The sequence below is a fragment of the Carlito syrichta genome, unplaced genomic scaffold (assembly GCF_000164805.1).
Source record: "Carlito syrichta isolate Samal-C Ts95f unplaced genomic scaffold, Tarsius_syrichta-2.0.1 Scaffold305216, whole genome shotgun sequence".
NCBI lineage: Eukaryota > Metazoa > Chordata > Mammalia > Primates > Tarsiidae > Carlito > Carlito syrichta.
In genome coordinates, this window is record NW_007249312.1 from 273493 (window position 1) to 295833 (window position 22341).

Consider the following 22341-nt stretch of genomic DNA (forward strand, 5'->3'; position numbering starts at 1 on the left):
GCAATCCTTCCGCCTCAGCCTTCCGAGTAGCCAGAATTACAGGCATGTGCTACCACGCCCGGCTGATTTTTTGATTTATTGTAGAGATGAGGTCTCGCTGCCCAGGCGGGTCTCAAACCCGCGGGTTCAGGCAATCCACTCACCTCAGCCTCCCAAAGGTGCGGGATTACAGGCTGAGCCACCGAACCCGGCTTCAAGTAGACATTTTTAACTCTTCTTATCTACTAACTGTAATTCTTTCTCTGCATTTTCAAGAGGAAACCTTTTCTTAGAGTCAAATGTTCCATTCACTTGCTTCTAAAAGTATTCTTTGACTTCCAATAATTTATCTTTTCCTCAACATAAGACAATGACATTTTTCATATGATGCATCTCCCTCATCATCATTATCGTTATATCTAGAGGTTTTCTGGATTCCAAGTGAAGTGACAAAAATAATGTAAAATGAGGGAAAATTTTATTATCAGTGCTAGAAGCTTGGATGAGGGTCTATACCAAGTACTCAGTGATGAAAACAGATTGAGGGATGAGCCAGACAATACTTGATGGACTGAAATGTGATAAAATGGGGAAATTAAGAGAAAGAAAAAGATAGCGAGAGAGAAAGAGAGAGAGAGACCTTTCAGTGCTATCGATAACATTCCCATCCCACCAGCTCCCTCCTGTAACAACAGAGGCTGAAGGAAATAGCGGATGCTGGTGTTCGTTGTGTAGTCAGTCTCATTCTTGTTGCTTCTCAGAAGTGCATCAGGCATATAGCAGAGCAATAAGAACAGGAATAATAAGTGACTTTGTACTACATCAAAAATGGGATGTATGACTTTGCATGAGAGCATTCTTTCCACTGAGAGAATGAGGGTATGACCCAAACTAAATGCAGCCTGCCGTATACCCAGAAGTCTTCACTGAAGGTTCCTCTTTACTCCCTCACAGGTCACTGTAATCTAACAAATTAAACTATAGAACCTATAAAGCTCTCCTCTTCTCTCTTTGTTTGGGATGGAAGGGTTTGATAGAGACCAATTTACCTACTAGTAAAACAGCTCACTGTTCTAGATATTCTAGGTAAAGATGACTAAAGAAGATAAATACCAGTTATCAGTTATATGGATAAAACAGCTAACATTTTTCTGAAGGGTCTGTTATCTTCTTTCTGAGGTCGAGTTCAAAGGTCTCTTCCATAAAACTAAGTGAAATTGTAAAGAAGGGACAGCCCTAAGGGACATAGGGAGGTAAACTTTATATGGAGACAGATGCAGTGAAGGCAAGGAGCAGCAGATCACCGCAGCAAAACCAAATCAGGGAAGGAAACAGTCACTAAGAAGCCACTTAGTTTTCAACGCATAGCTATTTGCATGCATGTCTTGTCATATTTGTGAATGTAGGAGATAAAATGAAGCTCCTACGAATACAGGACTCACGTAAAACAAACAGGGTTCCCACGAAGGATGAAGTAAAATCAGGCCAGCAAAATGAACGCCTCCATAGTAATAAATGTTAGAATAAATGAATGTCCATGGAATTCTTCAAGGGTAAAAAAGTATATATATATATGATGTAATAAACAGCTGCCAAGCCCTATAGTTTATGAGGAAGGGCAACAGAATAGTCCAAATATTTGGAAAACAAAGTGATGACATTTCTCTTATCAGGAAAATAAAGGAGTAAGCCAACTGATTAAAACAAGGAATTTACAAATAGGGTCACTGCAGAATAAAAGAAATAGGACTGCCCTGAGAAAACAAGTAAAAATTAGTTAGCTATTGTTATTATGGTTATTATGAAGATTCTGTTAATGTCAAATTATTTTGTTTTTTTTTTGTTTTTTGTTTTGAGTTGGAGTCTCACTCTGTCGCCCAGACTGGAGTGCAGTGGCTGCTCCCGGCCACCGCAGCCTCGACCCGCTGGGTTCCGGCGATCCTGCCGCCTCAGCCTTCCCAGTAGCCGGAATTACAGGCATGTGCTACCACGCCCGGCTGATTTTTTGATTTATTGTAGAGATGAGGTCTCGCTGCCCAGGCAGGTCTCGAACCCGTGGGCTCAGGCAGTCCACTCGCCTCGGCCTCCCAAAGTGCTGAGATTACAGGTCGAGCCACCGAGCCTGGCCAAATTATTTTGAAAAAGGAAAATACAAATTGTAAAAGCAAAAACACAAAAATTCAATTATCTGGAACTAAAATCTCAGATATTGGTATTGATCGGGTGGGGATAAGAAAGAGAAGTGTCAAGTATATTCTTGGGCTTTATGCTGAAATAACTACATAAGAGTAGTTGCTGGTTGCTCAGTGGACAAGGATTAGAGGGGGAACAGCAGGATACAGAAAGATAATAAGCTCCATTCTAGACACACTGAGTTTTAAATGTCACTGTAATATCCAAATACGAATATGCTCAATAGATGGTTAAATTCATAGGTCTGTATCTTTTTTTACTAGTTTTAAAATCCAAACATTTTGTTACTGTTATAAGTCAAAATAAAAATAGATGTTTTAAAGTTTCCTTAGCATTAAAAACAAAAACAAAAAACAACAACTGTGGTGCAATGACCAAAATGCTAACCAAACCAGTAATCTAAAAGTCTTACTACTAGAGCTCTATAAATGTTTTAATAAGTCTGTTCTGACCTTAGAGAAAACTCTGTCTTTACCCCTAAGCATCAATGTGTAAGTCACTTTTTTGTTGTTGTTGAGACTAGAATTAGGCCTTAGTTAAGACTTCTTTCCCTGGGACTCTGCATTTATATATATGCTCATATGCACTATACATATATGTATTTCTTTAATTCTCTATTCAATAAAATATATATATAATTTTTCTTTTTATGAGGAGGGGACCTATAAAAAACCCAGAAGGGCGGGCCCCTGCTAGGTCGTGTTCCCAGAACCCGCTGGCATCCATGTTCAAGCTAGCATTGTTGTGAGAGGCTGCATTTGACTTAAGTGAGTTTTTTGGAGATTCTTTCGGGGCATTTGCTTATTTCGTGATGGGTGATTTACAAGCGTACCTGCCCGCACCACTCTGAGTGTTCGGCAGTTTTTGACCACAAACGGCATGAACTCTGCGCCCCATCCTCTACATTCATCCAGTCTCCCATTGAACAACTTCTTTTTGTTTCCCTAGATGAAAAAAGTTCTTAAAGGGAAATGTTTTGCTGATGTTGAGGAGGTGAAACAACAATGGCAGAAGCACTTAAAAAGTGTCAAAATTAATAAGTCCAAAAATGGTTTTGGGTAGTGGAAAAAGTGTCTTGATAGGCATATTGCATTAAACTGATAACACTTTGGAGGTGACCGAAGTATAAACATATAAGTATACACAAATTTTTAATAAATAAATTCCGCTCATGCCCCCCCCCATATTTGCTTGTCCTTTGGGTGAGTCAGGGAAACGAGTTAGGAGAGAAGGTAAGGGGTATCACCTCTCACGCAGGAGACCCAAGACTGTCTTACCACAATAGCATCGCAGGCTAAGAGAAAAAAATGATCAGAGGCAAAACAGCAAGCCACAAGAAAGAAGTTAAAATGAAAGTGCTAAGCACACCCTGCTTCACTGGGGCAAGTGTTGATCTCTATGAAATAAAAGAATATAGTCGTCATAAACCAGCAGATCTCCCAGGTTTTATTATTTTTAGCTAATATGAAAATGTTTATAATTGTTGATTTTTCGCTAAAACCTTCTCAAAACCTAGACCGTGGCTCTTCCCTAGAGTACTTGGAATAAGTTTTCCTAAGATTTAATCTGGCAAAGTCCTAATTTTGGTATTCAAAGCAGCCTTCATACTGCTGGTAAAAGGCTGTTGAGGCTGGGTGCGGTGGTTCATGCCTGTAATCCCAGCACTTTGGGAGGCCGAGACGAGAGGACTGCCTGAGCCCATGGGTTTGAGACCCGCCTGGGCAACATGGTGAGACCTCATCTCTACAATAACTCAAAAAAATTAGCCGTGCATGGTGGTGCACACCTGTAGTTCCAGCTACTTGGAGGCTGAGGTGGAAGGATGGTCTGAGCTCAGCAGGTTGAGGCTGCAGTGGCAGTAAGCTTGCCACTGCACTTCAGACCGGGTGACAGAATGAGACTCCAACTCAAAATACATAAGTAAGTAAATAAATAAATTCATCAATGGCTTTTGAAAAATACAACTATATCAGCAGGGCATTTTGCGAGAAGCAGTTTCAAAATTGTGTTACCATATTTCCTGCTCAGATAGTTCTCTCCTGGGTCTGCTCAACTCCATTTTGACTGTGTGTGACTTTTCCCCCTCTAAGTTTTTTCACTATTACCAGAGCACTAATAATCTGTGGTTGGATGTCTCTCTCACTGCACTGTCAGATCCAGTGGTTGGAAACTGACTTTCAACCCTGTGTTCCCAACACTTACTAGTCTTCATCCCTTAATACTGATATTTTTGCCAAAGCAAAGGGAAAGATAAAGAAGTCCACAGACATTTCTGATACCTAGCCATTCCGTTCTTTAAAATTGAATTGAAATATGTTTAACTGTGAGAAAAGTGTAGAAAGATGTGACTATGAAAGAAAAATATTTGACAAATGTACTATACTTTTAGCATTGGGAGTAAAAAGGACTGATGTTAAAAATAAAGTTTCAGATTCTTACAATCATTTTGTAAATAATGTATTTCTTAGATAAATTTTGTGTTGAAATGAGTAAATCTCTGATTTTTTTCATTGCATTTTATCTACTAGAAATAGTTAATCCTGTTTAATAATTCTTATATATCACTACCTCAGATATTTTCACTTTCTGTATTTTGAAAATAATCTTCTGTTTGAGAAAGAAACATCTTACTTTAATGCAGCTGTTGAACTTGCATAATTACTTTGAAGAGCCAGAATTATTTTACATACAAAATTTACAATGAAGAAACTCGAGACACTTAAGCTCAAAGGGTCAAGAGCAAGCCTTCAAAAGATAGGACTGTCAGTGTCAATAAATTGTAGCTATCTCAGGAATAGCCAGTATGCTCTGACGTGAGTGTGACATACAGCATGAGTCATTTCAAGAGGGAACCAAGCATTGTGCATTGATAGTTATTCACACATAGCATCTAACCGTAAACAAAGATTTTATATTCTGAGCATCTTGCAGTCTAGTGTTGTCAACAGCAGGCGTGTAAGTGCCTTTTAAATCAGTGATACAATCAACACTTTGAAAGTAGCTCTTGAGAATGCATCCCTGAGGCATTCGTTGTTCACTGAAAGCCGCTTCTGTAGAGTCCTAATAAATAGTAACTAGAATTCTCAGTAGATTAGTGCTTGAAACAATTTATATTTACCCAGATAAAATATATCATAGAAAATTTAAGCTGTAATGAACTGCAGAGGGCATTGAGTCCAAACTCATTTTTTAATAAATGATGAAACGAAGGACCAGGACCAGAGAGAGTCATTCATCCATCAAACAGTACTGATTGGAGACTAAGAAACCAGCCCAGTTTGTAGCTGAGGTAGTACGGTGATCTGTTCTGTTGACGAATCCCAATGTTCTTTATGCTAAATCAAGTTTTTTATTTGTACTCAAATAAATCTTGTATATACCTTAATTCTGCTTCAAGGCCTGTATTATTACAGGTTAGAACAGTGACAGTAGCATTTTTCTGGTGACCATATTACTTATTTTAAAATGATAACAATAAGGTTGTACTTCCATTAGCATGACATTCACCAACTGATTTTGAATTTGATTATGCTTTCAGTTGATGGTTTTACTGTAGTTGTTATTGGCTTCCCCTTCAGATAAAACTCTAATGTAAGTTACATTTATGTTTGTAACATTTTATGAGGATTATTAAACAGGGAATAATTGTTCATATTTAATAATTATTCATATTTAAATATTCAGTTTTTTCAGAAGTTCCCAAAGGATTTTCTTAAATAGCTCACTGAACTACATGATTCTAATTATTTTTAAACATCAAATAGTGTAACTTATGCACACATTTTTATGATTTTGAGACTGGGACTCATCTTAGAAATTGTTTAATCTGAAAATTAAGCTCCAACAGAGTTGAAGTTTATAGAAGTCAAATGTTGATTGCTCTCATCTAAATCTCACTCTCAGCCCAGCATTCTTTCTGCTGTATTACCCCCTAATCTATTATGAGTGACGATGTAATTATGGGTTTGCAATGATGTATGTGGCAGAAGAACAGGTTTAAAGGAACGTTTCATTTATGTCGTTGTCTTCAGAGCTCCATGGTTTGTCATCTGAAAACCTTCTGAAGTCTGCCGTATTGGGAAGAGGGGGATGAAGAAACTTTAGTTTGGTGATCTGAGTGATAGAAGACATAAAGGCCTGCACTAGAATGGGAACTGTAGAAATTGCCCAGGAGGAAGCAGATCAGGAGATGCTAAAGGAAACAGACATGGTTAGGGTCCACATAAGGTGAAGACAAGGTTTGCATTCAGCCCCAAACACCAATACAAAAGCAAACGATTCCTGAGGCCAGGAGTATACAGACTTCTGATGTCATATTACATAACTCTTAAAAATAACATTTGAACACATATCCCCATTGTGTGTATGTTTATTTGTACACATGTATTATTTATATAACAAAGCATAAAAGTACATTTTAGAAGGATAAAAGTAAAATAATGTTTTCAAGTCAGCACTGCAAAAACTAAGTGGCAGCAGTGTGACTAAATATATATTATTTTAAAAAAATTTTAAGCACTTTGTGATACAGTAATTCAGTCTGATTTTAGGTTCAGTTTGCTTTGATGGTTGGTTTTAACTACTGTCATAGGTGAAAGGATACTCTTGGTAGATCCAAGTGGGAAACATTTGTTTTCTAAATCACGCTCTGATAAGATGTCTTCTACCAAATATGCAAAGGGTTTTGTTGAAATTTAACTACTGAATTTCTATTGTTCCCGAAGTCAGTCAGTGTGTTCTTGAATACTAACCATTTTTAACAAATGAAATTAAAAACTCATTAAAATGCTCCAGTTGAAAGATTTTTCAATGGAAAATTCTTAACTTTTTTGGTATAAATACAAGCATTACAGGTGACATATTGATTTTTTTTTTTTTTTTTTTTTGAGTTGGAGTCTCACTCTGTCGCCCAGACTGGAGTGCAGTGGCCGCTCCCGGCCACCGCAGCCTCAGCCTGCTGGGCTCTGGCGATCCTTCCGCCTCAGCCTTCCGAGTAGCCAGAATTACAGGCATGCGCCACCATGCCCGGCTGATTTTTTTTATTTATTGTAGAGATGAGGTCTCGCTGCCCAGGCGGGTCTCGAACCCGCGGGCTCAGGCAATTCACTCACCTCAGCCTCCCAAAGGCGTGGGATGACAGGCTGAGCCACCGAGCCCGGCTGACATATTGATTTTTGGCAACAACAGTCATGTAATGATACAAGTACTTTCAAACATTCATTTAAATCATTTTCTCCATAACAACTTTTTATTGAAAAACAGTAACTTTTTTCATGTTGTAACAGCCTTTTTTATGTGGCCAAACTTGGAATGCTTATTTTTTTGGAAAATATCAAGTAAATATTGCTCAGGAATGTATCTTTAAAAAGAACAGCAAGTTAGGAATGATTGCCTTCTTGTAAAAGAAAAATATGTAACATCCTGAAATTTTACAACTTTTTAAAGTGCTTTGGCAATAAAAAAAAGTGTAATCATAAAAGATATGATTATTTTCATCTCATTTCAAAGTATTAGAAATGTTTTACTGCATTTTAAAGGCTATATTTTTCTAAAATTAACCACTTTGGAGACCTTTTACATTTTTGTCTATTTGTTGCAGTTACTTGCTTATTAATGAATTTGACAGGTGGTGTTCTGTAACTTTACTTTGAAATCTGTATTTCATTTAAAAAAGGATGTTCCAGAGTGCATTTACACAGATTTCCACAAAACCCTATTTTGATTAAAAAGTTATTTGTTATTGAGGCTGTATCTTCTCTGGCACATCTTTTCTTTCCTGGCTGTTTGAGAAAGCTTTTTTTTTTTTTTTTTTTTTTTTGAGTCAGAGTCTTACTCTGTTGCCCAGGCTGGAGTACAGTGGCACATTCATGGCCACCACAGCCTCGACCTGCTAGGTTCAGGTGATCCTTCCGTCTCACCCTTCCAAGTAGCTGGAACTACAGGCGCATGCCACCATGCCCAGCGAATTTTTTGATTTATCGTAGAGACAGTGTCTCACCAAGTTGCCCAGGGTGGTCTCAAACCACTGGGCTCAGGCATTCCTCTCACCTCGGCTTCCCAAAGTGCTGGGATTATGGGCATGAGCCACTGTGCCCGTCTGAAAAAATTTTAACTGCCTAAGAAGTAAAATGTTAACACTTAAGATAATAATGCAAAGCCCTCTTCATATATGATTCAGAAGAGTAAGCTAGTAGTAATTTTTATTACTGTACAAGAAGGAATTAAGTTTATTATGAATTAAGTAGCTAGCTAGTGGAGGCTTCTCAGGAACTGTGGAAAGACAGGATTTAGATAAGTTTATGGGAGTTGTAGGAGAAAGAGTGACATGAGAAAAGGCATAGGCACGAAAAGACAAGGCGAATCTGGAGCTGTGGAAGAGACCGGGCTGGAGAGAAGGACTCACACTGTGCAATAGTGAATGAATAGGTAGCTAACTCCGGAAGTTCTTGAATATGAGGTTGAGGCATTAAGATTTGCAGCCAGTGATAAGCTGCTGGTAGGTTCAGAATAACTATGTAGGTGCCGAGAACACTGATACACAGATTCACAGACACATGTTGTGCTTTCTCTAAAATCTCAACCAGTAAAATGTCAAGCTCACTTCATAGTGGATTCTGAAAGAAAAGTGGGGAAAAGAGTTGTATTTTATTTCTTCCTTTGGGAAACGCATATGGTTGATTGTAAGTATTGGAAGGGATTATATTTAGCACAGTGTAAATGGGTAACAGTAATAGTAGACAGATGACTTAATTAAGAATTAAGTTAATATACAGGCCCAATTATTTTTTATTTTTATTTTTTGAGTTGGAGTCTCACTCTGTCACCCAGACTGGAGTGCAGTGGCCGCTCCCGGCCACCGCAGCCTCGACCTGCTGGGCTCCGGCGATCCTTCCGCCTCAGCCTTCCGAGTAGCCGGAATTACAGGCATGCACTACCACACCCAGCTGATTTTTTGATTTATTGTGGAGACGAGGTCTCGCCAAGTTGCCCAGGCGGGTCTCAAACCCGCGGGCTCAGGCAGTTTACTCACCTCAGTCTCCCAAAGCACAGGCCCAATTACTTAAGTAAACGTTCTAAAAAAAATACAATGTGTGTATATATTCTAGGAGAGAATCAACTGTGATTTCTACCGTGACTTAAATGCTTCTTTATTCACTTTGGAGGTGTTAAATTGAATATCACCCCCAAAAGCCACTATACTTAAGGAAGGAAGAGCCAAAAAATACTTTCAAGCTGATTTGTTCATTCATTCCGTATCTTTTTAAATAGACCAAAATGAAATCTTTATTCCATCGTTATTTTCTATCCAGAATGATTTCCCATAAAATGATGTCCAAAATATGATATTTTTGACCCACTATAAATTTTTGTTTATAATTGATTTATATCTCAAAAAATAAATGTAAGCTAATTTACTAATTTTTAATAGCGTGATAAAAGTACAAGGATATAATTGATAATATAAACATTTATGAGACTACACACTAAATGTGGGAGGTGCAATAAAATAAGTGTCCCAAAGTTGCCTGTGGGTAGAAGTTGTTATATACACAGAGTATAAGGGCTGTCCTTTGTTCTTTTATAAAACAAAACCTCTTTTGTGTAATACAAAGCATCATATAGTATAAATCACTTTTTAGACTAAGATGGAATGTTTAGATAATGGAAGAATATGACAATTTAATAAAAGCAAAGTGTTTATAGCCTCTTCAAATATATAGCCTGGATTCATCTAATGAGTAAATCTGTGAAGATAATATTTTTTTAAATCTGAAGCTTTGCTTTATAGTTGCTAAGTTTTTAATATCTGAGAGATTAAAAATCTCTCAGATATTTATTTAAACTGTTAAGGAAATACTAGAAGAAATAGTAGCCAACATTTTTTGAGTGCTTACTATGTGCCAGGCACTGCTCCAAGCACTTCTCAATACTGTAATTATTATTTAATCCTCACAACAATCCTATGAAGTAGGTGTCTTTGTATCCATTTTGCAGAGGAATTGACTAGTGGGACACGGAGAGGTTAAGTAACTTGCCCATTGTTTGTAGGATTTTTCTTTGCTTTCTTGTTTTCATTTGTAATCACCCTTAAATAACTTTCATGATGTTTGGATTTAATGATCCTTTGACTTATCTTGACTGAATGATTCTTTATCTTAAAACTTGATTTCTTCTACTACCTTGTTCTTTTATAAAATAAAACCTCTTTTGTGTAATACAGAGCATAATATAGTATAAATCATTTTTTAGACTAAGATAGAATGTTCAGATAATGGAAGATTATGGCAATTTAATAAAAGCAAAGTGTTTATAGCCTCTTCAGATATGTAGCCTGGATTCATTATTAATAAGTAAATTTGTTAAGATTTTTTTTTTAAACCCAAAGCTTCACTTTATACTGCTACTAAATTTTTAATATCAGAGATTTTGTGAGCACAGAATGAAATGCTGGCAGTTGTTTTTGTTTTAATTTATATGCAATTAAATATTCACTTTTTAAAACATTGCCAATTTAAATATCTAGTTTTTTTTTTCTTAAGCCTTTAAGCTCAATTTATACATTTTTAAAAATCATACTTTCACTAAATTTTCAGTTAATTTTTTTTAATTGTTTAAATTTTAAATCAAATTCCCTGAAACATTTTTTGAAGCACCTGACAAAGTATACAATGAATCAAAAAGCATAATAAGATGACTAAACAAATATTGTAAATCTAAATCTAATAAATGAGATAAGTTCATAAACCAAGTTCTAAATATTATACATTGTTTACAAACGTGTTGCAAATTTCGTATTATAATGATAAGTCTAAGATAGATCCTCTAAAAAAGCATTCCACATATCTTTTAAAAATATAAACAAAATGCATAGACAAATTAATAATTATAGCTCAACTTACCAGTACATCTTTATCTCAAACGTAAAGCAAAGTGTTTATGTTAAGATATATTTCTTTAACCTGTCATTTCTTTATCCCTAAACTACAAATCTGATTATCCAACAAAGAAGAGTAGAATTTGCATTTTTCAGCCTTCTAGTACAACTTAGATATATATTTGGGATCAGGGCAGGAGGCCTCTGTCTACCCAACCAGAGACTGCATACTTTGCAGGCACTGCCTCCTTCCGTCCCCTTTTTATTGCCAGGCTTTTGCCTGCCATTGTTAACAGGAAGTTTATAAACCTTCATGTAAATCTAACTGAACATTTTTCAGTTTTTTGCAACCTGGTTCTTTTCCTCGAAATGATGCATTGCTTAAGTTTTTCCCTTAGGTTACACTTCTTACCTGTTTTAAATGGGGTTTTCTAAGCCCAATTATGTACATACTGTGTAACCTTTGGCATTAAAGCCTATTTGTGTTAATGGTGTTTTGACACCCTACTTAGGTTACAATAGTAACCCTTTCTCTTTTATAATTTGATTGCTGCCTCTTTGACCATCAGTCATTTTACTGACAATGGTGATCAAGTTTAGTTTTTAACCCCTTTAAATTCACAAAGCCAAAATGATTTTTCTCTCCTAGGAATGCCAGAATCACCTCCGCAGATATGGAAATGTGAATCTGGAACTGGTGACTCGAATCATTAGAGATGGTGGCCCATGGGAAGATCCAGTGTTGCAAGCTGTTCTTAAAGCCCAGCCAGCATCTCAGGAGATAGGTACTTCAGGAGATTCAAAATCAAAACCAGCATTTGTGAGAAGCAAACACAATTTCATTTCCTAACTAGAGCAGTAATAGTGATTTTTTCCTTTATTTTATAATACTGAATAATAGAGTGATATATTTTCACATGAAAAGCGTGTTATCCTAACCTGGCCCAAAGTGATTTTTGATACCAGACTAGGTACATTTATTCAAGAATGTTAACACATTTATTCGATGTTATATTTGTTTTTGTTACTTCAGTTAGTTATATTTTTAAAATCTGGTTTTTAAAAATAGGAACACCCTTTTTACAAAAGAAAAACAAAAGCTCTGCTTTTCAGGAAAGCACATGGAATCTCCCTTTCACAGGAAACTCCATGAGGGCTGGAACTCTAAATTTTTCTCACTTCTGCAGCATATCCTACAGCTATCCCCAATACAGAGTAGATGCTTAATATAAATATTTGTTGGCTGAATGAATACATTTCAGTTCCAAATATTCTAACGCAGTATTCCCCAAACTTCATCCAGTATTAGAAGCTTTGTCTCATACCCTCACACCTGCATACTTCTTGATATCACCTCTTGTCAAACTTAGATCCAACAAGTGGTCTCTTATGGGCCAAAATTTCCTTTTTAGGCAGGAGGCTCTCTCAACAGTGTCTAGTTAATTCATTTTTTAAATGTTCCCTATATCAAGGGTCCCCAAACCCTAGGCCATGGGCTAGTACTGGTCTATGGCCTGTTAGGAACTGGGCCACACAGCAGGAAGATGAGCGATGGAGGATGAGCAGAACTTTCTTCTGTCAGATCAGTGGCACCATTAGATTCTCATAGGAGTATGAACCCTATTGTGAACTGAACATACAGAGGGTCTAGGGATTTAGGTTGTGTTTCTTATGAGAATCTGTTGCTTGATGATCTCCCCCCAACTCTCATCTGTGGAAAAATCGTCTTCCAGTCCCTGATGCAAAAAAGGTTGGGGATCACTGCCCCATATTATTCCCGAGCCTCAAAACATTTTGGATCACCAAACTTGGAATGTAAGCTCAGCAATGATGAATAAGCACAAAGGTGTAGAAAACATTTCAAAGTGTAGAGAGAGTCTATGGAGTTTAGTTACAAGACAGCCAAAGGGAACAGACAAGACTTCCCAACCCTGGAGCCAGTTAGACCTTGGTTTGGTGAGAAAGATACTTTATACCACAGATTGGAACAGCAGGTTAGGATATTTCTATTTGTCCTAGGTTAAGGGGCAGGGGTAAGTTGTGAGTGCAGCTGAGTGGAGGAGTTGTGATCCTCAGGCTTAAGAGGAAGCCAATCCTAAATACAAGTGTGGAGGACTATGATAAAGACATGGGAGAAATGCTGGGTGTGATGGCTCACACCTGTAATCCCAGCACTTTGAGAGGCCAAGGCGAGAGCTTGAGCCTGTAGGTTTGAGACCAGCCTGAGCAACTTGGTGAGATCGCATCCTATCATTAATCAAAAAATTAGCTTGGCATGGTGGTACATGCCTTTAGTTCCAGTGGAAGGATTGCATGAGCCCAGCAGATGGAGGCTGCAGTGGCCTGCACTCCAACCTGGGCAAAAGTAAGACTCTGACTTAAAAAAAAAAAAAGACTAGGAGAAGCAATGCACAGTAGTGAGATGGGATGGGGAGGTGGGACAAAGCTAGGAAGATAGGGCTAAGGTGTTTATGGTAGTGCTACGGAGAACCCGGGTATAAATAGGATATTGATGCTTGATGTGTGGATCTTGGCAAGGGATTAAAAATCTGAATAGGAAGACAGCTGGGGCTGAGGAGGAAGAGTTTGATGATTGAGAAAAAGTATGAAGAGTAATATAAGAAAGCTGGAATGACAGCGGAAACTGAGGATACTGGGAAATTCGGCCAAAGGGGAAAAGGAGTTGGACAGATGCAGACCTTCGGAAGGAGTGAGGACAGGGGAGAGGAACCGTTGAACTTTTATGGGAGACTTTACGCTTCTCTCAGTAGGAGTTAGAATAAACCTGTGGCTGGTTGGTCTCAGGGCTGATGGCCTTCTGGGCTGGAAAGTACACTAAAGTAATAAATACTCCTTTCACACCTGTACTAGCATACCTCACTGGGCAAAAGGCTGCTCTGCAGCCTCATTAACAGGATGACTTGTTACTAGTTGATCATTAGTGCAAAGACCAGGCTGACGTTTATGTTTGCATTCGCTGTGCAAATCAGTGTTTGCTCACCTCATATTGTAAAGGAATTGCAAGGCAGATGATTAAGCCAAAATAAAATATTCATAAGCACTGCAGAAGCTACTGATGAAACAGAAGTAATTAAAACACTTTGGGATTCAAAATCATATAATATCCCACTTCCAGTTACTGCTCTGACACTTAATTTTGTTCTTGGGCAAGTCATTTGACCTCTCTGAGACTCAGTTTTGTGATCTGTAAAGACAGTATCATAACCTGTCATAAGGTTGTTGTTAGGTCTAAATAAATTTATGTAGCCAAATACATTTATATATTTTAAAATTGTGTAAAAGTATTAATTAGCAATTATCCTTAGTGATACACTTTTGGATTCATTTTATTTTTAAAAGTAATAAAACATTTTTCTTCAGCTTTTTCATTAATTTAGATTAATTTCTCTATAATTAATGTGAACTAATATGACAAATTGGGATTCAGCCTTTTAATATTAATGAAGATATTGTGCAGTAAGAAGATAATGTATGTAAACATACACTAAGAAAAGACAGCAGAGGTCCATGTTACTTATAAGATATTTTAACATATTAATGAACTGAAAAGAAAATTTCATTTAAAAAATTTTGTTTTTATTTTTGTTATTTACTTTGTAGACTAAGAAGAAATCAAATATTTCTTGGGCACTGTTTTGGTATTACACTTATTTGCAGTTTTCCAACCATATAACTGAATATTTTTACAAATAACCTCCTACTAAGAAAAATGTCATTTAATTAAATAACTAGCTAATCTAATTAGATACCATATTTTAGTGATAAAGTTTCAAACAACGTTTGAGAAGAATCTTCTCTTGATAGTAACAGAGTTTGTTTTCTTTTTAATATAGTGAACAAATACTTAAGTTCTGAAAATCCACTGTTCTTTGAACTACGTGCCAGATACCTAATTGCTTGTGAACGTATACCTGAAGCAATGGCTCTTATTAAGTCTTGTATAAATCACCCAGAAATCAGTAAAGACTTATACTTCCATCAAGCACTCTTCACATGTCTGTTTATGTCTCCTGTAGAAGACCAGCTATTCCGGGAGGTATTGCTTTAGACTGTTTTTGCCTATTATCATTTTAGCCCTACCCAAAAGAACCCAGTAGCTCATAGTTATTGTTAAATTCCTTTTATAGGAATGCCAAAGATTTAAGGATTACATTATCTAGGTGTGTTCTCTTTTGGCACCTTTCTTTGAGGTCATGTTGAATTAGTCAGAATCTAATATTAACACATGATAAAATTAATAAAATATTCTCATTAATAAGCCTCATTCATATTGAGCTTTTGGTGTGACAGAGAAGAGGTCAAATGAAAACCAAGAAGCTCACAGTTTGCCAGGAATAAAAACAAAACCAAACCAGAAGCATTATGATTTTGCCTTTTAAATAAAGTACTAAGAAGTTAAATGCTCATGTTTGTTTTTTGAGATGAAATTAATCTTTTCCTAATATGGACCCTATTTACTCACAAGTGGCAGGCATTAATGAGATTAAAATAATCATTGAAAAGTGTAGGTACTATACAGTGAAACTATGAAACCATGAAAATATTTCTACAATCATTATTGTCTTTGTAGAAACAAACTAGAAATTTAAGTAATTTCCTCTGAATGTTTAAACATTTATTAAAACTAGCTTTTCAGATATTTTTAATATGAACTATTTTTCTTTCCTCTCACAGCATTTATTGAAAACCGATTGTAAGAGTGGAATTGCTATCATCTGTAACACTGAGAAAGAAGGCAAAACTATGTTGGCTTTGCAACTCTGTGAATCCTTTCTTGTTTCACAGCTCCAAAATGGGGATATGTACTGTATCTGGTAAGTGTTCCTAAAAAAAGAAATTGAAATGGTAAGTTGAGCAACAGAAGGAAAACTGGCTAGCAGAATTTGGACTTAATATTTAAAAAAACAAAATTCTGTGATAGTGTTAAAAAAACTTACTGTAGAGGGAACAATAGTAGGTCTATAGATCAAGTAACAATAGAATAGTAGGTTCTAAGAACCAGAGATACTAAAAAGGGATACTAAACTGATAGTGTAAATGTTTAAGAGATATGATAAAACAGTTGTGTTTGAAATTTAAATTGGGAGTCTTGAGTTTTTAAGAACATTTAAAAGTTAGCAGTAGGATATATGAGGCAACAAACTTACCTAGCAATTTTAAAATTTAAAGTGTGGCATAAGAATGTTTTTAAGTGCCTAAAATGAAAATACTCTTCAAGTACTAATAAGAACTTTTGTACCACATTTTCTTTATCCAGTCCACTTTTGGTGGGCATCTCAGTTGGTTCCATGTTTTTGCCATTGTGAATAGTGTGCTGTAGTGAATATATGTGTACAGTTGTCTTCTCAGTAGAGCAATTTATGTTCCCTTGGGTATATTCTCAGAAGCGGGACTGCTGGATCATTGGAAACTCAATTTTTAGTACTTTGAGAAGTCACCACACTGCTTTCCACAAACGTTGAATTAGCTTACATTCCCACCAACAGTGTAGAGCCATTCCTTTTTCTCTGTAGCCATGCCAGCACCTGTTGTTTTTTGACTTTTTAAGTAGGTGGTATCACACTGTAGTTTTGAATTTGTACATGATAGAATATTATGCATCCATATAGAATAAAATTTGCAGCAACACGGATGCAACTGGAGACCGTCATACTAAGTGAACTATCACCGAAACAAAGAACTGAATACTGCATGTCCTCAGAAGTGGGCCCTGATCACTGGTCTCATGAGCACAAGTGTGGGATCAGCGTAGCCCTGAAGGGATGGGAAAGGAGGGGGGCACGTGGCAACACACTGGGTACCTGGGTCCACTGTCGGAGAGAGGGCCAGCTAGAAGCTCAGACTTCACCTGTGTGCAGCTTAATTAGGTAGTAAATCCTCACTTGTACCCCACAACTCTACAATAAAATAATAAGTAAATAAATAAAGCACTATTACAAAAAAAAGGTAAAAACTTTTGCTTTCTCTCCTCCAATAGACATATATACACTTACACACACAAAACACCTACCACTTAGCCATTTCATTAGTTTTTAAGGGAAAATTGTTTCATTTGCTGAACATAAACATTTGAAATGATATAAAAATTTTTTTAATCAATGTTTTTGAATTTTAAATTCTGAAATACTTGAAACAGTAGCTTGAAGACATTATAGCTCTTAATCATACTTAAATATTCTTGTTTTATAACAAAAATCTTTAGATTCACAGTCAAATAGCTCATCAGGAGCAGAGCTAGCTCTAGAAACAAGTAAACTTGTCTTCTGTGGGGTACAGTATACTTTTAGTTAGATTACGCTAACTTTTATTCAAAAGTATACAGTGTAGATTGGAATTTCAATTAGAGAAAGGGATTAGAAGGCAGTGTTAAGACATACTAATTCAGTTGTGCGTTGCCTAACACTGGGGATACATTCTGAGAAACATATTGTTAGGTGATTGCATTGTTAGTTGAACATCATAGAATATACTTGCACAAACCTAGATGGTATAGCTCAGTGGTCCCCAATCTTTTTGGCATTAGAGTCTGGTTTTGTGGAAGACAATTTTTCCATGGACCAGGGTGGGAGGGATGGTTTGGGGATGATTTAAGCACATAACACTTATTGTGTATTTTATTTCTATTATTATTACATTGTAATATATAATGAAATAATTATACAACTCACCATTAAAAAAAAAAAAAGAGGCACAAATGGAAGTGGTAAATAAAATAATGGGTGGGACCTAAGTGTCAGATTCTGTCTTAAAGCCTGCCACCAGATGCAGCTATACAATTGAAGTATGCCAACTCACTTGCCATTCACTGACAGGGCTTTGATATTAGTCTGCAAGCAATTGATTTATTATGGTCTCTGTGCAGTCAAACCTCACTGCTAATATTAATCTGTACCTGCAGCTGCTCCCCAGCAGTAGCATCACCGTCTCGGCTCCACCTCAGATCAGGCACTGGATTCTCATAAGGAGCATGCAACCTAGATCCTTTGCATGTGCAGTTCACAGTAGGGTTCGTGTACCTGTGAGGATCTAATGCTGCCACTGATCTGACAGGAGACAGAGCTCAGGTGGTGATGCAAGTGATGGGGAACAGTTGTAAATAAAGATGAAGCTTTGTTCACTTGCCCGCCACTCACCTCCTGCTGTGTGGCCTCATTCCTAACTGGCCACAGACCAGTAATCCTGGTTTTAAGCTATATGATATGGCCTATTTCTCCTAGGGTACTAGTCTATTTGCATGTTCCCATACTGAATACTGTAGGCAACTGTTAACACAATGGTAAGCATCTGTATATCTAAACATATCTAAACATAGAAAAGGTACATGAAATTATATTATAATCTTATGGCACAACTGTTATATATGCAGTCCACTGTTGACTGAAATGTCATTATGTGGGACATGACTAATGTTCAAAATATCATTTTTTGAATAGTTATTTAGAAGTTAAAAACAGTCATGACTGTTGCAGGAGATCTTTTCTTAATTTATGTTCTCTGTCTTTAGCTATATCAAACTAAACAGAGTATCTTTAGGCTTTTCAGGTTTTAATATACTCATAAATAACTGGAAACAAGTATATGCAAACAAAAATTCAGAATTATATGCTTTTATTGTCTTCCCTTCTTGGCTAATCAATTTCTACTCTTTAGGGAAGGATCTTAAAAACATTGCAGTGCCTATCTTCTGGCTCCTGGCCACAGACACCCTCCAAAAATAGATCAGTGTGCGACTCCAGATGCCTAATTGGAAAGGAGTCTAGAGCCTTTTTTATTTTGTTTTGTTTTGTTTTTTGGCTCTTCTTTCTGAGTAGCCTGGGGTTCTGATGGCCTGCTTGCTTATTCTTCTCTCTCTTCTCTATATTTCTGAATGCTAGGGTCCTTGTTCTTGCTTCTGAAGTTGATTTTTACTGTAATTTGAAGAGCAGGACTTTTCTCAGTCAGTGAGGTCTGTGTTGTTCGTTTCATCCTGGCCTTGCCTGTGAGCCAGCTTGCCATTCACCTCCCCTCTCTGTGGACAGACCCAGATCCACAGTCCCATTTTGCACCATCTCAAGCCATGGGGAAAGCTGCTTAGCCCATTTCTCTTTCACAGTCACTAATAATAAGAGCAGCTGCTAACATTTGCTGATTGCTTCCTGTATTCTGTGCTTTATGTAAGCACTGTGTCATTTAATCCAACATTCTTATAGGGTAAATAATATTGTGCTCAAGCCATTCAGCTAGTAAATAGTGAATCCAGGATTCAAACCTAAGCAGCCAGACTCACAGCCTCTGCTATATTAAGCATTACTTACTATAAATGGGTCAAGTGAAAAAAAAAATCTACATTGTAAGAGTGACTATTGACTGTTTTGTAGCCTTTTTTCAGAAACTAAATAACATGATGATGGTATTAGTAGCTAATAGCACCCTTTATTAGCTAGTTACCTGGGAAATGTGTTTGTATACTGAATGGGTGCCATGTTTTCTAAAGGACACTCCAAATAAAAAAAAAGATGTGAAAGCTTCATTAAACTTGCCCTTTTGGTCTTCTAAAAGAAGATTATCAGTCCTCAGGGTGTTTGTCTGTTTTCCTTCAAAATTCAATGAACAAGTAAAACTTGAGATCCCATGTTAAAATTCAATCAAAATGGAGCTTCATAACCCTATCCTGAGATTTCTGCTTTGCCCGCTTGAAAGGTAAAATCATACTGGTAGCCCTCTCCTGGCAAACTTATTAGGATCTTGGGGTACACATTTTGTTTATCAAGTTTTTTCCTGACTTAGACACAAAAAGAAAATAAGATCTTAAAAAATCATTTGTGTCCTAAGAATGTAAAGAATCTAAAATTATTCACCTGTATAGTATTGAATGATGCTTCTCTCCCATGATCTCCAACTATCATTTTCTGTTTTAAAATCTGTTCATTGTGTTTCAAAATTTGTTGCAGAGATATACCATGTTTTCTTAAACATAGCTGATCTGTTTGCCTTCTTCCATCCAAATCCGTTTTTTTGTAAAATACCCCTTTATTTAGAATGTCCACCATCATGTTTGATCTCATCTCATGTCTGCAATTTCCCTGAATATCTTAATATATTTCCTCAAAAGGCTTTCTTTCAGCATTTAGAAATAGAATTTTTACCACATTATCAACTAAAAATATAATCTGCTTGGTACTATGAGGATTACAAAGACAGTAATACAGTAAGTCCCTTACATATGAACAATCTCTATTCTGAGATCCCTTTACAAGTCCAATTTGTTTGTAAGTCCAAAGTTAGCCTAGGTACCCAGCTACACAGTCACCTATATAGTCTTGTACTGTAATAGGCTTATAATATTTTTCACACAAATAACACATAAACAAAGTACACAAAAGCACAACCACTTGTAGAGGATGCATGCACTTGACAATGAATTCCAGACACAAGAACTGACTTACATGACTGGACATGTGAACGCACATTCACATCTTTGAAAGTTTGTATAAACAGGACTTACTGTATAGGAAACTGGTGGTTTATTAAATGTTAGTACATGCCAGACATATTACCTAGGTCTTTCACTTATCAGTTCTTTCATTGAATAAGAAGAATCCCAACTTTGTCTTTAAAAAAAGTAGATAAAAGAGATAAGTCACATAGCTAAGTACAAAATGGAGTTGGAATTTATACTGTTCAGCTTAAAATCGATATCATCTGTGCCTAACTAGTGTATAAAAAAATATTTATTTATTTAAAGGATACTAGGGTGCAACATGAACTGCAGGAAGGGCAGGGATACATGTGGTCCTCAAAGATAACTGCTACCAGGGACAATGAGGTTGCTAATGTTTTTCAAAAATCTGTTTCTCTCTTCTGTCAATTAGCTTTAGTCTGTCCTGCTGCAGGCCAGCAGGAACACCAGCAGCTCCCAAGAATAATAGTTTAGAGTTGACAACATCCTAGGGACTTTGACTGGGGTCAGTTTCCCACTCCTAAAGGGTACAAGGGAGGGTCACATATTAATAGGAGATATGGCCACTGGGGTTCTACCGTGTGTATTAGGGCTATTCTATGAAAAGAGTGGCTAACTGAACTGCCACACTAATTAGTGTATAATGCTGTATTAAGATTTAGGTCTCTCTTTACTTCCAATCCCATGTTCTTACTGCTGTCTCCACTATAGTGTGCCATTGAGATTTACAGTGTATTAACAGTTGGGGAAATAGAACCTATAAAATACAAACAAGGAAACATGAAAAGCATGAGATCATCAGTTAAGAGGGATAAGATCTACTCTGAAACAGGTATCACTTTAGTTTGGGGGACTATATTCATGATGGCTTTCATGAAGAAGAGATACTTGATTTGGCATTTGAAAGATAAACTCATCTTCGAAATGAAGACGTACTTTCCAAGTAAAGCAATTGTCATCATAAACAAAAGTGAGAATAAATGAAGCAATTTAACTGATAGTAAAGAGACTGACTTAGAAGAGCACCTAAGATTCAAATCCTGAATTCTCTGACTCCAAAACCCATTTTTCTATTGCTGTGAATACTATAGAGCATATTGAATAAGCGTTAAATGATAAAGAGGCTGAAAACAAATCAGTTTAGCTACTGCTATAGAAATACATGTGTAAAATTAAAGGGCCTAAGGTGGTAACACTGAGAAATAATTAATATAGCTGAGAGCAAAAATATTATTAAAAATATACAGAAAGATAAACAGGTTAGAACCAAACAGGCTAAAGGAATGTTTAGTGTCACTGACTTATTAGATCATCAATTTTACAGGAATATGATAAATGGGTTATAAATGGGTTAAGTGATAGAAAGCAATATAAGTTGAAATACATAGGCATGAAAATTGGAAAGAAGTTGAAGCTAGGCACTGGTATGAACCCTGGTGAATGTTCTAAAGGACTATATGTGCAAAAATAAAAGGTGGATGGTAGAATGAAACACACAGCTATTGTGAAATGGAGGTGTGATTTTAGTTTTGCTTCTCATATGTTGCTTACTGATAATTGTATTGTCTGTCTCAGTAGACTATCTGCACCTTCACAGTGGTAATCAAGCTGTTAACACCTGTATGTGTTGGGCTCAAAGTAAATACTCAGCAAATCACTTAAATTTTTTTTCATTATTTTAATACCTTAAAAAAATTGTTTTTTGTAGAAACAGGGTCTCACTGTGTTGCCCAGGCTAGTCACAAACTTCTGGCCTCAAGCAGTCTTCCCACCTGTCCTGAGATTACAGGTGTGAGCCACCACACCCAGCCTATTTTAATACTTTTAGATTATG

At 36.6% G+C, this 22341-nt stretch overlaps 2 protein-coding genes across 5 annotated transcripts in view; one reads left to right on the top strand and one right to left on the bottom strand.

Annotated features, from left to right (window-relative positions):
• The window catches only part of CGGBP1 (CGG triplet repeat binding protein 1), an 80105-nt gene that overhangs the window by 49954 nt on the left and 7810 nt on the right, over positions 1 to 22341 (bottom strand). The gene's annotated exons all lie outside the window — the stretch shown is intronic.
• Positions 1 to 22341, top strand: part of ZNF654 (zinc finger protein 654) — a 53278-nt gene that overhangs the window by 19554 nt on the left and 11383 nt on the right. Inside the window, exons 3-5 of one of the 4 annotated variants that reach the window (XM_021714094.1) lie at positions 11697 to 11832; positions 14902 to 15104; positions 15743 to 15882. In XM_021714094.1, coding sequence (XP_021569769.1) covers positions 14988 to 15104; positions 15743 to 15882 — 257 coding nt within the window. In that variant the 5' untranslated portion in view covers positions 11697 to 11832; positions 14902 to 14987. The remainder of the gene's footprint in view (positions 1 to 11696; positions 11833 to 14901; positions 15105 to 15742; positions 15883 to 22341) is intronic. The other 3 variants (XM_021714096.1, XM_021714095.1, XM_008061360.2) reach the window with 3 other exon arrangements.